At 39.1% G+C, this 17,170-nt stretch overlaps 1 protein-coding gene across 1 annotated transcript; it reads left to right on the forward strand.

Moving 5' to 3' along the window:
* The first annotated feature begins 7,410 nt into the window (after window positions 1-7,410).
* LOC146461680 (neurogenin-1-like) lies at window positions 7,411-8,542 on the forward strand. Its single transcript, XM_085086571.1, has 2 exons — window positions 7,411-7,825; window positions 8,352-8,542. The coding sequence occupies exons 1-2, from the start codon at window positions 7,426-7,428 to the stop codon at window positions 8,402-8,404; spliced, it is 453 nt and encodes a 150-aa protein (XP_084942697.1). The 5' UTR covers window positions 7,411-7,425; the 3' UTR covers window positions 8,405-8,542.
* The last annotated feature ends 8,628 nt before the right edge of the window (window positions 8,543-17,170 follow it).

The following is a 17,170-nucleotide window of genomic DNA, read 5'->3' on the forward strand; positions in this document are numbered from 1 at the left end:
GGTTGTTTTTGTAATTCTTTTACGGGGAAAAGGATTTAATTTTTCGCACGATTTTAAATATGAGTCCTCATAAACATGAAAAACGTTTTCTATTAAGTAGAGGATATCCGATTATAGATAGAGATTCCATTCTTTATTGCAACTAGTGCAACGATATGAGTCTCATATGAGAGTTTAAAAGGATCCCATGAATGAAAGTATTTTTTACTGTTAATTCATGGTGAAAGCTTGACACCAGGGATCCAATTAGGGGAATGTTAGCTGTCACCATGACTATCACCGCAACCACCAGAGCCTTGAGTAAGCTAAGGAAAACGGCAACAGCAACGCCGAAAACCTCTCAAAACGTTGACGCCAGTTGTAACAGTCGCTCTACATCACCGTCATACGTTTTGGTACATTTCAGTCGCCGTCCTCTGGAAAAACGATGTGATACGGCCAGAAGTGGTTTTGTGGATCTCGAGCACAAACGCGCGACTAACACCGGAATATTTCTTTTCTTTCTTGAACTTGAATGTAGCCTTTATGTACTTAGCTCAGCCCAGATGATCATGCATCGTTAAACAAGTTGGAAATATTTCGAAGACCGTGAAGTTATATTTCAAGAAAAGTAGTTTTGGTTGGCGCTGCCGTGGTGAAAGTTCCCTCATGCATAATGTACCCGTTAAAGCCGTGATTCTATTAAGATCCTGCTAAAAGGCACAAATTTAAATTATTGCTAATCAAGCAAGTTTTTGACAGCATTAAGTTGTTAAGGAATGTACTTTTAAACGCCAAGTTGTCGCCCAAGTCTGACATTGTTTTACCAACTGGCATAGTCACGATTCGACATCTTTGGACCTTTTTCTTTTGGACATAAACCTTCACACAGAAACCATTCGGATGTTTTCGGACGATTTTCCTTATCCCTGAAACCAAGTGGAGTAGAGTGAGTCAGCAACAATGGTGACACTGGTAAATGCCCGGTAAATACGATATTTATTGCATCATTGTAACTTCGTCGTGCAATAAACACTGAAACACCCTTTCAAACAAAAAAAAAGTTTTCATTTTCAGCGACGGCAGTCATATATGACGACTGGTTTAGGCTGTAAGTGGAAAACGTGGCCGTGCTATATTTTCGATCGTGTTATCAGTGAGATGTTTCATATTTCATAAAATCTTAATACAAAAAGCTTCCGGTTCCAAATGTTTTGACATTTAATTGTCAGAATGCCTTGTTTGAATTTGTTGGAACGTTTACAGTATAGTTTTGCTCGGAATTTGAGCGTCCGAAGATTTTCCAAGGTCAATTGTTCACAGGTGTATTTTCAGTTAGTAAAACTGTGAATTAAATTTTACCTCATATCATTTATGGTCTAAATTATCTGTAGTATTTAATTTGGTTATTTAGAGATTACGCAATCTAGATTTACAGGTGGATTTGATATTGTAACTATTTTCGCGGTGTAACAAAGTTTTGACCAGTTGTTAACACTTCAAGTTCACTCGCTGAACTTCTTTCAGGGAAAAGCGGATTAAGGAGTATTCCACAACAAGTACTTGGCAGGCCTTTGTAAGGGTTAAACCAGTTCATTCAATTCTGAGTAATTTTACAGTGATAATACCTAGTGTCACTGAACAACACTGAGATCTTGCACGTTATCAAATGCCATTTTTTTACAAATGGAAACAATATCGCTATGAGATACAACGGTGGTTGCGTTTGTTTCGTGCTTGATAATCTTTATCGGTAGCATGGCACTACATTTGGTTACAAAGATAAGCTACAGGATTAGGCTTTGCAACGTACATCCGTGATAAACGAACTTTTGGGGGGTTTTGTACCTTTGGGAAGGGATTTTTTAAGTTTATTTTATGGTTTGTGAAGCAAAACACCTGTGGCTGGCCTGTCTCAATCACTGGGACCGTTTACAAGTTCATTTTGCAGCTTGTCTTGGTATAATCCTGCCACCGTGGTCAAGATGGTAAGGGCAACTCCCTCCAAACATTGCATGTGGAAATTGAATGACTTCATTCTACTTTTATGTGCTAATGGGACAATATGTCTACACGTTTGATAGGGTTCTCTTCCGCTCCCCCTGCCCTCCCCCCTCCTTCCCTCCCTCCCTCTCTCCCTCCCTCCCTCCGCTCTGGCCAATCCTTTTCCGTACCTTCAAAACGAGACGTATGTGAATTATGATCAACAACAACAAAGTAGTAAATGGAATTGCGTGCAAAACGTAACTGTGTTAAGCTGTGATAAAAGGGTTTATTTTAATCCAAGATTGAACTATGTTTTGTTTACACTAAAGATTAGAGATGAAGAGGTCCGCAATTGCCCGAGGTCGTTCTAATCAACCTCAACTGTTGGCCTGTTTTAATTAAACCGGTGTAAGCTGAAACGACTTTGATGTGATATCTTTCCTATCCTCATGCCACTGATTTATATCTCACTGAAATTTCTAACAAAAATATCTCCCTTGAATAACAAGACTGCACGAACACGGATTTCGTCGGTTCATTGGGATATCAGCTATTCAGACATAACTGTCCACTGATTTCTGCAGAAGGACTTAACTTGCTCGCTTGGGTTCTCCAAGACGATCAGCAGCGCGAAGGGGTAAAATAGACCGAGAGCCTCAGAGAGCAGTTCCTCAAAGCTGTATTGAAGGAAACGAGGAAGTATTAAACCTTGCTGGTAAAATGTTACTTCCCTTTCTTTGTAGTATTTTAATACGGTATTTATTGAGTCAACTCATTTGAGACGCCTTGACTCAGTTTTAAGGTGAACTCAGTGGCATCGGTTGATGATGAAGCTGCTCTTGAACATAGTTTTCTCATAGGATGATGATTTGTAATTAGAAGCTTTTTGCGCCAATTCCGACTTTGGTTGAGTTTAAGTGCTTGTATTAAAACTCTTTGACTTTTGAGCACGCACTCACTAAAATTACAAAGCCGAGAAACTGAGAGCTTTAATCCGTTAGCCCAAAACCCAAATATATTTTCGAAGTAAAAAGCCTGCTGAATGCTTTTAACGTTGTTACCCTTGCGCAATTTCCTAAGGTTCTCAAGAGGCCGCATGACGAAAAATCTTCCAGCGTTCTTTAAAGATATATATCACTTAAATCCTTTAATGGTCTAGCTAAAACAGCTGAAACACTTGCAAAAAACATCAACTCTGTTTGAGTAACTCATGATATTTTTACTTTATCAAGTAATTTGTGGCTAACCTCATTCTGTGAATAGAATAGACAAACGTTTCATCATTCAAATGTAAGGAATTCTTGTGATACATTTTAGCCTTCGATGTTTTGCTAAGTGCTATTTGTTTATTGTTGTTTTACTCTTTTCTGTCCCCTTTTATGCTATGATGCACCCATATAGGTTTTCCTTTCGAGGAATGTTGCTGTCTTTGAAAGACAATATTGTTGATCCGGGGTTAAACCCAAGAAACATTGGACGTTTCTATGGTTGCAGTTACATTCTGGCATTTTAGTGAATTGAGAAATCTCATCCTTATCTCATCACAAGGCCTCAAATATTTTACTACTAAAAAAATTGGTTTGAATTGTGATTTCTGGCACGAACTAGGCGTTAGTTAACTTAGAAGGGAACATTAAATATTGTAAACAACTGTCCCTGACAAATTTGCCATACAAAACTGACTTTGCCATATAAAAACCAAGCATGCCACAATATATGTATATAGGAATCCAGTGATACAATGTTTCCGGAACAAAATAATTTTTTGCGATTAAAGTTCAGGCAGAAGTTACTGAATTCAAAACATGAGTTTATTTTTAACTGAATATCCATACCATAACTGGCAAACGTTTAAAAATATTTTTGTAGCTATTTAAGTCCGGATATCTTGACGTTCAAGTAAGCTTATATGCATCCTAAGAATGTTTATAATCAAAAGTGTTTTGTAACTGTTTTCAAAACACACTTAGGGACGTATTTTATTTTGGACTAAGATGGCCTCATGGATCCAGTCCCTGAGATCAAAGTCTCAAAACCCCGACTAGTCTCTTCTGGGGAGAGGGGGGAGGGGGAGAGGGGAGGTTAAATCTTCACCCTGTTCCCTATCCTGAAACAAATAACAACCCGTAATATCATGAGAGGAGGGGGGAGGGGGAAGGGACGTCCTCTATTGTCAGACTCGCTATCATCGTCACTGGTACGGTTGTGGCACACATTATGAGGAGAAGCTTGACGAAAGTAAGGTCAGAAAAATTAAAAGGACATGGTTTTCTCTCAAGAAAAAAAACATACCGTGAGTTTCGTAATCGGTAACCCCGGAGGTAATTGTATTTTATAACGGCTGAAAGTTCATCACGATAAAGTGTTTCTCATCAGAGTCTCCTCCCAATTTTTTTTTGATAACGATAAGTTGAAAGTTTCTTATTTATTGCTTGCTCCCGTTTCCAGATGTTTGTAAATTTTAACGTGCTTGTTATACATGTTGAAATGACTCTGGAAAATGATAGCAGCTCGTTCAGTATCTATATCCGTGTACGGGGAAGATGTATAATCAAGGCTTGAGTTTATGACCTGATCGCTTTCATGGAAGACCCAAGCGAGAGCTCTCGATTTGAAACGAAACATTTTGCCAGCTTACTGGCATGGCCAAAGTAGACTCATCTACGTTTCTAGTTGATAATCAGACCTGGGGACGATACTCATCCTAAAACCGTGGTCTGTATCCGTCGAACAGTGCGTGGGCAAGCGTTCAACACAATCAGTGAATCTTGTCAATGCCCGAGGGCTCTAACCTACCCAGCTGCCTGGTGCCCTTGAGATGTACTGATTTAAGAAATAATTTTTGCACTGAAAGAACAGAAAATGGGTAGTTATTGAAAACTCACCCAACGCATTGCCCTAATTGGCTCCGCTCGCCAACGCATTGTATAATTGACAGAGAAACTTTGAAAACTTGAATATTTAATCACATATTGCTTTTTTTCGGTTTAAGTAGTTCCGGTTCATAGATTTGCTTATTTGTATGGCAGTTATTATTGGCAACATTTTAATTGAGAACTGAAATTGAAATTCTCTACCTTTTCTAACGTTAACTTTTGTTAGTGGAGTGGAATGATCCGACTGTCCGAAATCTACCGACCACACCCATATTTAACTAATCGAAATGAGTAGTATTTTCCTTAAGTTACAACGTTCTTCTGTTAAGCCGCTTTTCTTAGCAAAAGCTCTTATCTGCATAGGCTTAAATTAAACGCAGAGAGCTACTAGCTTATCGACACATCAACTGGTATGAACTACAATTTTCACGATAAGAAGACAAGAGCACAAACTAACTCTGGTCAAATTACCTCGGTTGCATGCAAAAGTATATTTCACAAGCTGATAAAAAATTTTCTCTGTATCTACTACATCTGAGAACAGCTCTTTTTTCGAAAAAATGTGCTACCAGATTTCCAGCAGACTGCATAGTGGTCTTCGCCTTTGATCTAGCTAACTCTTGCCTTTCAAAGAAAAAATTGCCGAACAGTGGGAAAAATATTTATTCTAAGAGGCAAAATTCAGCGGACTTGTAAAAATTTCAACTTATCACTCCTCTAGGTTACGAATCTTTTGGATACGAAGGGTCACACAACTTACAAATAAACTGTTCTGAACATTGCCAGACGTTGTACTTCTTCTAAGTAGCTTGCATGATCTAGCTGGTTTCCCCGTGGCGTGAACAGATGGGCACTGTTATCATTGTTTTCGTAGGCATTTTGCTTCTTTTTTATATATTATTAAAATCAGCAAGGAACCAAAATACTGTATCTCGAAATCTGGTAAATCTGTGTTGGCTCCAAGAGTCTGCGTTACTTCGGTGTAAAATAACAGTAACAACGCAGTCTTAATTGAAGACATCTCCCGGGGAAGGTATAAAGGAATGAAGGTCTCGCTTTCACGTCAACAATACAGGATATAGTTCATTTCCGAGAGATAAACGCTGCAAATTAAAACTTTATGGCGAAAACCAGAGCATTTAAATTCGGGCAAGTGTTGAGCGGAATGCTGCAACAAATGATTTCAACGCACGTTTGACAAAATGTTTCCGTCCGGGATGACCCTTGCATGCATACAAGGAATTAATTGGCCTTCTCTTTGGGCAATTCAAAGTTAGTCAGTTACTGGATTGCTATTACTGATCTAACAGTAACACGATCCAAAATAAGTCAGTAATGAGAATTGTGAGTATGAAGAGGCAACGATGCAACGTACAAGTGACGATTCTGGTGCCGGAAGGAAATAAGATTTGGACATGTTTAATTTGCTAGCTCATTTGAACAAATTACGAGAATGTATTGTTTCGTCCAGGTTAAGAAATTTTTCAGTAACTAAACAAAGGAATGAAAGTGGGCGTCGAGGAATCTTCAAACGATACTTTATACTGCACCGAAGAAAATTAGAAAATATTATTACCAAATAAATTGGGCGTGATTAGAATTTACAATTTCCATTGAAAAAACCGCACGAAAGGGCTTGCTGAAAGTGTTTACGTTAACATTTACCAGGCTCTTAATTCCAATGTTGGTGGCATGATTAACAGGAAACCGCTATCAAATTGATAAGGGTGTCTCGGGTGCACCAGCTGTCATTTTTCACATATTATTTTTTTCAATACGTGATTAAATATTATCCTTTTAGACCGATTGTTTAAAACAAATAAACACTGAAACAGTTCAATAACATCGCTTGCGGGTCAAAAAGTCAAAGCAAAACTCGCAAACGTTATGACACGTGTGCAGTGTCACAGCCGGTCTAACGTGATAGCAATAGCAAGCGCAGGTAGTTTGGAACGAAGTTGACAGAAGCGATGACATAGGAGTTAGGTAACATGAAAGTGATTCCAACAGGATTGGCACTTAAAAAAGAGCTAGGAATTTTTCTTGACTCTTAGTGCCCCCGATACAGCCAGAATAGTAATTAGGCCAATGATAACCGCGTAACCTAAGTGTTTTTTAAGTATACGTTCGGCGAAGTTGATCTCAATTCCATGCTGTGTGGTGAGTTTATCATTGCCGACGTGACCGTCCGGAAAATTCCTACACTAGAATGTAACTTTAAAAAGAAAAGGTTTCCAATAATTTTACTTTTCAATTTTCGAGATTTGTGATGTCAAGGTATTTGTGGAGTGAAACGGTCGAAGAAAAGGGTTTGCTTAGGCTCGATAAGCATGCAGGGCTATCTAGGTTGAATCGACTCGGAACAAAGGACGCACGTAAGATGTTGAAGCCTTATCTTGGACTATATCATGTGTTTATGTTTCTGGACTTTATTATGTCAAACGAGTTCCGTTTTGATGTCTGCTCAAAATGGAAACAGTTCGAATTGACAAGCCAAACCCTTGGTACGAGCGATAAGTACCTCTCCCACAACAACCCCCGCCTCATTCGCAACACACATCACTTGCGTGCAGGACACACAGCCATGGAGAAGACGCTAACTGACACAAAACCTGAAAACGCCCAAGGTAAAAAGAAAACAAGGAGACGTGGACCTCGCTTGACTGGCGTCAGCCGGCAACGGAGGATGGCAAACGCTCGCGAACGAAGCCGAGTGCAGAACCTCAACGCTCACATCGAAAGACTTCGGGATTTAATTCCTCTCTTTCCTGGAGAAAAGAAGCCGTCCAAGACCGAAACCATCCGATTGGCGGCGGTTTACATATCTTGTTTAACGGATATCCTGGAGACGGCACCTGAAGGCCTTAGCAGTAGAATCTCTGCAGATGAGTTTATACCGACTTTCCCAGCACTTGAAGACAGTCTGAGTTTAGCTGGACTCCCACCTCTGCCAAAATTTTGCTTTGAACCGTTCTCCGATGAAGGTAAACCTCGGCTCGTGCCGTGGATCAGTTTTCATTGCATGATATATTTCGCGGGAGGTCTGATAATTTTACACAAGTAATCGACCCGCCCGCGTTTTTAAGCTCTCAGCGCAGCTCTCAGCTGCAGCAAGTAAAATTTTAGCAACTAAATTTAAATTTTCCCTGCAAATATGTTGGCAAACGCTGGCTGAGGAATTTAAAGATTTGTAAACAGATAATCGTTTGCCCTTTCAAAACATGTTTACATGTAATAATTCGCATTCATTGGTAATGTAAACAACCCGGATTGTCCATTTAATGTAAACTAACGTACTCGTTAGCCTTCAATGCTCCTTTGCCTTGTCTTAAATTGGATTTGGATCAAGTTAAATCAAACGGTTTTACAAGTTAAGACTTCAAGTGTAACTTTGTAACTGAACCAGAGGTGAATTGTAGGTCTCTTAAACCCTTAAATCCGTAAAGCTGCACTTAACATTTGTTTGTTTCTTTTACTTTATTGATGTATCATTTTTCTATCTTTGTTTAGACAACCTATTGGACTTGGATCTAGGAGAATACATTTGGGAAGACTACGAGTAGCGATGCTCGCGCTTCGTCAGGTGATACATGTGAAGAACATGAACAGCTTTTCATCAAATTTTTCATCAGGAACATTTAGACAAGCCACTTATCAAGAAAATTAACACCCCTTCTATCGAGTACAGGGATCAACACTGGAATGTATTTTTAATATGTATTAATATGTAACACTTTCATTTCGTCTGATTGGTAAAACAGGTTTGGGCCACAGTAGTTTAGAAGTTCATCCCTGGGGGGTATCCTCCGGTACATACTATATAGCAATGTGCCCCCTTACCTACCAAGGCGTAACGGTTTTCGAACCATATGATAGATGTGCCAAATTGACCAGAAAGAATGAAAGATTTTCGAAATTTTGTTAAAAGTGTTGTGTAAAATCCAAGCAAAATTTCATTTCGTGTGATTGGTAAAACAAGTTTGGGCTACAGTAGTTTAGGTTACTTCCCTTGGGAGAGTACCCTCCGGTACATGCTATATAGCCATGTGCCCTCCCTCCTCCGTACCACAGCTGTATCGGCTCCCCACCAAGGCGTACGTGTGTGGTTTGCAAACCATTTTTTTAGTATGCGTATGGGGTCATGAGATATGCCCATATTGACCAGAAAAAAATGGAAAGATCTTCGGAGTTTGGTCCTAAATTTTTATCTGACATCGGGTGTGAATAGTCATGCAATCCTGGTATGAAATATGATTAGGGTCTCCAACCATGGCCCGCTCCTCAACCGCACGCAAAATTCCGAGGTGTTCCCAGTTGTTGGTACTTGTAGAGTAATCTTTTTCTTCAAATGTCATGTCCGACTTTATGGCAACCCATTCTCTCTAGCTACGCCCAACAGTAACGCAAAACACTGAAATCACAGAAGAGAGCTGCAAGCAGTTTATCAGTCTTCTCTTAACTCAAGTAGCAAATTATATATATGTGCTAGATAAGTTGAGTCACAATACATTGAGAGATAGCAATTGGCACGGAATGCTGCCTTTTCCAAAGCTGTATTACCTTTAGTCTCCACCTTAAATCTATAAAGTTATGTAGTACGGTGGATGAAATCGTTCGGTGTGACTATTCATTAACAAACAATTCAAGCTATTGAGCAGTACGGTTCTTTAGTGCCATTTGGTTTTTAGTCAGAAATTTCTAGAATGTTAATTTTTGGCACTGTTAAAGATTCCAAGGCTGGAACTTGGAGTTTATTCATCGGTATAAATATAATCACAGACGACGGGGGAGCTTGTTTTAGAGTTGCCTTCGATTCGATTTATACGTTTAATAGAAAAATTAATAACAAAATTAATAATCCTAATTTGTGCCAGTGAACTCGACTGAGCAAGGGATTATATTAGTCTGAAGTTGAAATTCCAGGAATATATTTATAACAACTGAGTTTCAACGACGTTTCATAATATTAATATAATGTATTTGTGGTTTGTAATAATACCTTTGGAGGTAGCGTGGAAATAAACTTCAATCGCATACATGACTCGGGCTTGAAGTAGTATTTACGTAATACCGAATTATGGTGCTCAGTAAAACCCTTATGTGACCTTCGGGCCGGTCCAGTACCAAATAAACAACTGATAAAATGTCTAAAAATGTCTGTGTATCTATGGGTGGGGCAGATTGTTGATCTCATTATCTTGCAAACGTGATAGCCTTAAGATGACCTTGCTTGGTGTTCAATAAAGTTTCACACGGGTACGCTTTGCCCTTGGACTTAACTATACGTTTGCGTTTAACCGCAATAGTAATCCATTTACATAAGTAAAACAACAAATCACTTTCTTTACCTCAAATATAAGGCCTTAAAAGTGTTTAAGTTGTAATTTCTGCCACGAATTCCATCTCAGTTTATGTTACCCTTTCAAGTACTTGGATTTTATTGTGGTGCGACCTGCACTGTTTGCAACGTACGTCTTACATGGTTCATCGATCGAGAGGAAAAAAGAACGGACAACAGAACAATGTTCCCAACCCTAAAAGGCAATGCAGCGGTAGATTAGCAGTGTCCAGTGAAAATAGAGCTGAAGAAGTGTGCAGGTCTACGGTTAATTTCTACCTTTTTCCGTTCTGTAGATTTCTCACTGGCTTCTTTTAAAAGATACAACAATTTACAACGACCACGGTACCACCCCACTCCCCCCCTCCCTTCCCCGGATATCATGATAAATGCCAAACACCGCCTTCCTGGCCAGCTGCCTCGGTGAAGGATTAACCTTGACACGCCAGTCATTTATAGCAACTTTTAATACTCCGAACTGGAGCAAAAATTTTAACCTAGTTACCCCAATAATATCTAAATGACAGGTTTATATATATGAATTTTGCAAATAACCTCTTGATCTTGGAGAGCATATCGAAAAACAACTAACAGCACCCCCCCCCCCAGGGGGTACTTCCTATAATTATAATTCATGGACTGTACGGGGAGGCTCCGCCCGAAGGGGTATTTTTTTTTTTTTTTTTTTTTTTTTTCAGGATGGAGGGTAGAGATTTCACAAGCTGAAGAATAGAAAAGGGTAGGGAAAGGGCCTTTCAAAATATCTTGAACAGACCTAACGAAAACTACTGTAGGTTTGTGAAAGGGGAACCATTTCCTATGAAAGTTATATGAAAAGGGTCACCTTTTGTCAAAAATGGTATATAAAAGGGTAAGGATTTGGACTCCTCGGGACAGGCCCTCCGCGTATAAAACTTTCTTGAGTACCCCCCGGCACGGGCTTACAGCGCCATGAGAACGTGTTAATGATTGCTGACAGAAGAGCTTTCATCTGAGTCGAGTAGCATCATTTCAGCTACCGACTCATAACTTATGGAGCACCACACACACTATCAGAAATAGTACCAAACCGAACCGACTCTACCAAAATCAGGGTTTGGTACAGCCCAGTCGGGTGATCTGTAATCTTCCATTTAGCTTAATAACAAGCATTAGGGTGGTCACACTTGCTGGATTTCATCCAGACACTCACCTAGCTACATTATGCAGAGTTGCGGTCTCAGATTCAGCCATCCCATGTGTATATTAAGTACCGATTATGACCTGTCGGTCACCTGTCATGAATATAACCAGCTACGTGGTTAATGTTTCTTACAAGTTTGTTGTTCGTCGTCTACGAATTTCGAGTTAAAGCCACTATGATGAGATTTTAATGATGCAGACAATCGCAGTTAAATTGGATTATTGTACAATATTTCCGACCAGAGATTACAACTAAAGGAAATGGAAAAAGTCGGCAAGATCAAAGCTGTATCCTAAAGAGCACCACATATCAGCTTATATTAAATTTACAGTTATTCGGCGAAAGCTTACTAAATATTTGCAAATTTTTACTCCGTTTGATAAATTTTTACCAGCATTTACGAAGCCTGATTTGAACAGTTAGGCTGCGCACAGCCGTCCGTTCTCAAGTTCTCAGAGAATAACCGAACGACAAATGTAAAATTTCATTATCAATTCGTTTCAGACGCCGAAGCACACGGACTGTTTGACTGTGACGTAACAGGCCGCCTGGACAGTGCTTAGAAAGTAAACTGACAACATTTAAGTATGCTTCGAGCAGAAACAAATAATACCAGGGCTTCTTACAATACTTCATTGTATTCACATCTGGCTCCTCCATACATGCATAATCTGACAAGCACGCCGAACAAGCGTTATTTTTCATTTTATTCTCCTTCATTTTTATTTATCTTTTTACTGAGTGTTTTGGACGATAGGCGCTGCGTATGGCGCGTTTTCAGGGTCAAGATTAAGTGTACAGTTACCAAACAAATATACTGTCAACCTACATGATAATTTTCATGCAATGACCTCCATTGACGTTCTGTCTTGCAATGGAATCGTTTCGTTGCGTCATGACTTTCAGATGTTCAGGAGTTATGCATCAGTCAATTCCAGCTGCTCCCATCCCCCCCCCGGGCAATAGTGGGGCATTTTCCCACACTGTCCATCCCGGGGGTCGGGCATTAGCCTTCCACCCAATTACCCCAGGGCATTTGACCATCTCACTTTTTTTCACCCTACAGCATTGTCGCTTCCTTAATGACAAATTCATCGGCAAATACAGTAAGTTTCTTATTGAATAGGACATAAAATGGGACGCGAGAGCTGTAGAATGACCTATTTTTGCACTAACTACGGGAAAGAAGACCCAGCTAGGACTTAATTTGGCCTGAATTAGCTTAGATTTTACTGAAAGGAAGACGAGAAACGAAGAAAATAAAACATTTTTGACATGTTTGAGCTACCACCCCGGGGCATTTGAACAACTATTTTGTCCCGGCGGTGGGACATTTGCCAGTTTATTTTCAAAAAATCCTAATTCCCGGGGGGTCAGCTCGGGGGGGGGGGATGGGCACTGTATGTTGGAATTGACTGATACGTTAATTTGATTATGTGTTACGCACACGCATTATTCATTTTGAAATCTCTTTGCATGCTTACTTGCGAAAGATGTAGTAGTAGTAGGATTATTTGATGATTAATACAAATTAAAGGGAGCATCTGATACAACTATGGCCATCTTTACCCGTGTCACATTGCGAATAGAAAAGCGACTCGCAATGACTTTTGAATCGAGTTTCGTCACACTAGACTGATGACTTGCGAAGTTTCAATTAACTGGTCAATTCAATTTGCGTGGTAACTATACAATTAATTTTGACCCTGAAAACGCGCCATATTGGGAGGCCAGAGTCTCGATTCACGAAGCTCTAGTAAGTTACGATTTATCCACAGACAATAGACTATTATTAGATTTGTAGCCAAGAAAAGTCAGCTCCAGCCTTGCTTTATATCAAGGGGGCGTCCTTACGCCGTTTGAAACATCTCACAATGTTGGTCGAGAGGGCAAAAGAACGAACAACAGAACAATGGGCTTAGACACACACACACAAAAAAAACAATGGAGCTGCAGGCTCTGGGTCCAGTGAAAACAGAGCTTACAAAGGGTGCAGGTGTAATGAACACAAAGGCCGACAAAGCCGAAAATTAAAGTGTATAGTATTAGGATGAAACTTAGGCTGACCTAATACCAACACCATTATCACTACCAAAAAGCGACGAAAAGCTGAAAATTAAACTCTACAGTATTAGGATGAAAATTAGGCTAACCTAACACCATTATCACTACCGAAAAGCGACAAAAAGCTGAAAATAAGAGCTATTAGGACGAAAATTAGGCTAAAGTAATACAAACACAATAATCACTCCCAAAAAGACTACAAACAGCCGGAAATGAAAGTGTGTAGCATTAGGATGAAAATTATCATGAACTAATATCAACATCGACATGATTCCAAAGCCAAAAAAAGCCGAAAATTAATATCTATAGTCTAACGATTAGAATTAGGCCATACTAATACCCACAGGCCAACATAACTCTAAGAAAAGCGATAAAAAGTTGGAAATTAGAGTGTATAATATTAGGATAAAAAATAGGCAAAATTAATACCAGCACCACCATCACTCTAACAATGCTGAAAATTAGACCGTAAAATATTAGAATGGAAATTAGTACTAAACTAATTACCACACCATTATCACTCTGACAATGCTCAAAATTAGACCGTAAAGTATTAGAATGAAAATTAGTACTAAACTAATCAAAACACCATTATCACTCCAAGAAAGCTACAAAAAGCTAAAAATAAGACTGTATAGTATTAGGGTGAAAATTAAGTTAAACTAATACCAACACCACCATCACTCCAAAAACGTGGGGGAAAAAAACCCGAAAATTTAACTCTAGAGTATTAGGATGAAAATTAGGCTAACCTAATACTAATACTATTATCACTCAAAAATAGAACAAAAAAATTTAGAAAAAGACAAAAAGCTGAAAATTAGAACATATGGTTTAAGGACAAAAATTTGGCTAAACTAATTACAACACCACCATCACTCTAAAGATGCGAAAAGAAGCTGAAAATTAAACTGTAAAGTATTAGGATGAAAATTAGTACCAAACTTATCCCAACCAAACATTCACTACAAAAAAGCGGGAAAAAAGCTGAAAATCAAGAGTGTATAGTATATGGTCGGAAATTAAGCTAAACTAATACCAACACCACCTTCACTCCAAAAACGTGGGAAAAATAACCCAAACATTAAACTCTATAGTATTAGGATGAAAATTAAGCTAACCTAATACTAATACCGTTATCACTCAAAAATAAAACAAAAAGTCTAGAAAAAGACAAAAAGCTAAAAATTAGAACATATGATATAAGGACAAAAATTGGGCTAAACTAATTACAACACCACCTTCACCCCAAAACGATGGCAAAAAGCCGAATACGAAAGTGACTAGTATTATGATGGGAAGTAATCAAAACTAATACCAACATCAAGAGGGCATAGGCGTTACATGGGTATAGATTGATTCATGATTGGTTGATTGAAAAAGTCGATTTTTGGACCTCCAACAAATATTCTCTAAAAAGCTCCAGAATGAAACCCAAAAACGTCCCATGACCAAAGACAGTTTTTAAGCCTCCCAAGGGACCAGGGACAATGAAATAGCCTACAAGAGATGACGTCAAGGTAAGGGTAAAACAGAAAATTCTTTGTCACGGCGTTATTTGCCCTTAATAATGATTGCCAATGGATTTTTTCAACAATCGGAGATCCCTAGGGACATAAACGAGCGAAGAATGCCCACTTCAAAATTTTGTCAAATTTCACAAAAAAACCCTGGACTAACCCCTTGGAAACAAGGTCAATTTTTTGGGTCCCCGACATATATTCTTTAAAAAGCGTCCAAAGAATCATTGTGTCCGAAAACGACCCCTGAGACACTTTTTAAGCCTCCCAAAGGACCAGGGACAAAGAAATTGCCCATAAAAATTGACGTCAGGGTAAGGGGTAAACAGAAAATTCTTTGTCAGGGCGTTATTTGCACTTCAAAATGATTCCCAATGGATTTTTTCGACACTCGGAGATCCCTAGTGACATAAAAGAGCGAAAAATGCCGACTTCAAAATTTGGTCAAATTTCACCAAAAACCCTGGACTAACCCCTTGGGAAAAAAGTCGATTTTTGGGTCCCCGACAAATATTCTTTAAAAAGCGTCCAAATGAATCAGTGTGTCCGAAAACGTCCTCTGAGACACCTTTTAGGCCTCCCAAGGCACCAGCGACAAAGAAATAGCCCACAGAAGATAAACTCAGAGTGAGGGTTAAACAGAAAAATCTTTGTCAGGGCGTTATTTTCACTTAAAAATTATTGGCAAGAGATTTTCTCGACACTCGAAGAACCCTAGGAACATAAACGAGCAAAAAATGTCGACTTCAAAATTTGGTCAAATTTCGCCAAAAACTTTGGATTATCCCCTTGGGAAAAAAATCGATTTTTTGGTCCCCGACAAATATTCTTTAAAAAGCGTCCAAAAACCCTGGACTAACCCCTTGCGAAAAAGTCAATTCTTGGACCCCCGACAAATATTCTTCAAAAAGCTTCAAAATGAATTAGCATGTCCGAAAACGTCCCCTGAGACACTTTTTAGCCCTCCCAAAGGACCAGCGACAGAGAAATAGCCCATAAAAAATGACGTCAGGGTGAGGGGTAAACAGAAAATTCTTTGTCAGGGCGTTATTTGCACTTAAATTTGATTCCTTATGGATTTTTTCGACACTCGGAGATCCCTAGTGACATAAACGAGCGAAAAGTACCGACTTCAAAATTTGGTCAATTTTGACCAAGAACCCCTGCGAAAAAGTCAATTCTTGGACCCCCGACAAATATTCTTCAAAAAGCTTCCAAATCAGGGACAATTTTTCACCAAAAACCTTGGACTAACCCCTTGGGAAAAAGTCCATTTTTGGACCCCCGACAAATATTCTTTGAAAAGCTTCCAAATGAATCAGTGTGTCCACAAAGGTCCCCTGAGACACTTTTTAGGCCTCCCAAGGGACTAGGGACAAGAAAATAGTCCACAAAAGATGAGGCTTAAACAGAAAAGTCTTTGTCAGGGCGTTATTTGCACTTAAAAATGATTGCCAATGGATTTTTTCGACACTCAGAGATCCCTACGTACATAAACGAGCGAAAAATGCCGACTCTAAAATTTCGTCAATTTTGACCAAAACCCTGGACTAACCCCTTGGAAACAAGGTCGATTCTTGGACCCCCGACAAATATTCTTCAAATAGCTTCCAAATGAATCAGTGTGTCCGAAAATGTCCTCTGAGACACTTTTTAGGCCTCCCAACGGACCAGGGACAAAGAAATAGCCCACAGAAGATAAACTCAGAGTGAGGGTTAAACAGAAAAATCTTTGTCAGGGTGTTATTTTCACTTAAAAATTATTGGCAATAGATTTTCTCGACACTCGAAGAACCCTAGGAACATAAACAAGCAAAAAATGTCGACTTCAAAATTTGGTCAAATTTCTCCAAGAACTTTGGACTATCCCCTTGGGGAAAAAATCGATTTTTTGGTCCCCGACAAATATTCTTTAAAAAGCGTCCAAAAACCCTGGACTAACCCCTTGCGAAAAAGTCAATTCTTTTTAGGCCTCCCAAGGGACCAGCGACAAAGAAATAGCCCATAAAAAATGACGTCAGGGTGAGGGGTAAACAGAAAATTCTTTGTAAGGGCGTTATTTGCACTTAAAAATGATTCCCAATGGATTTTTTTGACACTCAGAGATCCCTTGTGATATAAACGAGCGAAAAGTACCGACTTCAAAATTTGGTCAATTTTGACCAAAACCCCTGGACTAACCCCTTGCGAAAAAGTCAATTGTTGGACCCCCGATAAATATTTT

Source organism: Pavona decussata, unplaced genomic scaffold, assembly GCF_977016875.1.
Source record: "Pavona decussata unplaced genomic scaffold, jaPavDecu1.1 SCAFFOLD_195, whole genome shotgun sequence".
NCBI lineage: Eukaryota > Metazoa > Cnidaria > Anthozoa > Scleractinia > Agariciidae > Pavona > Pavona decussata.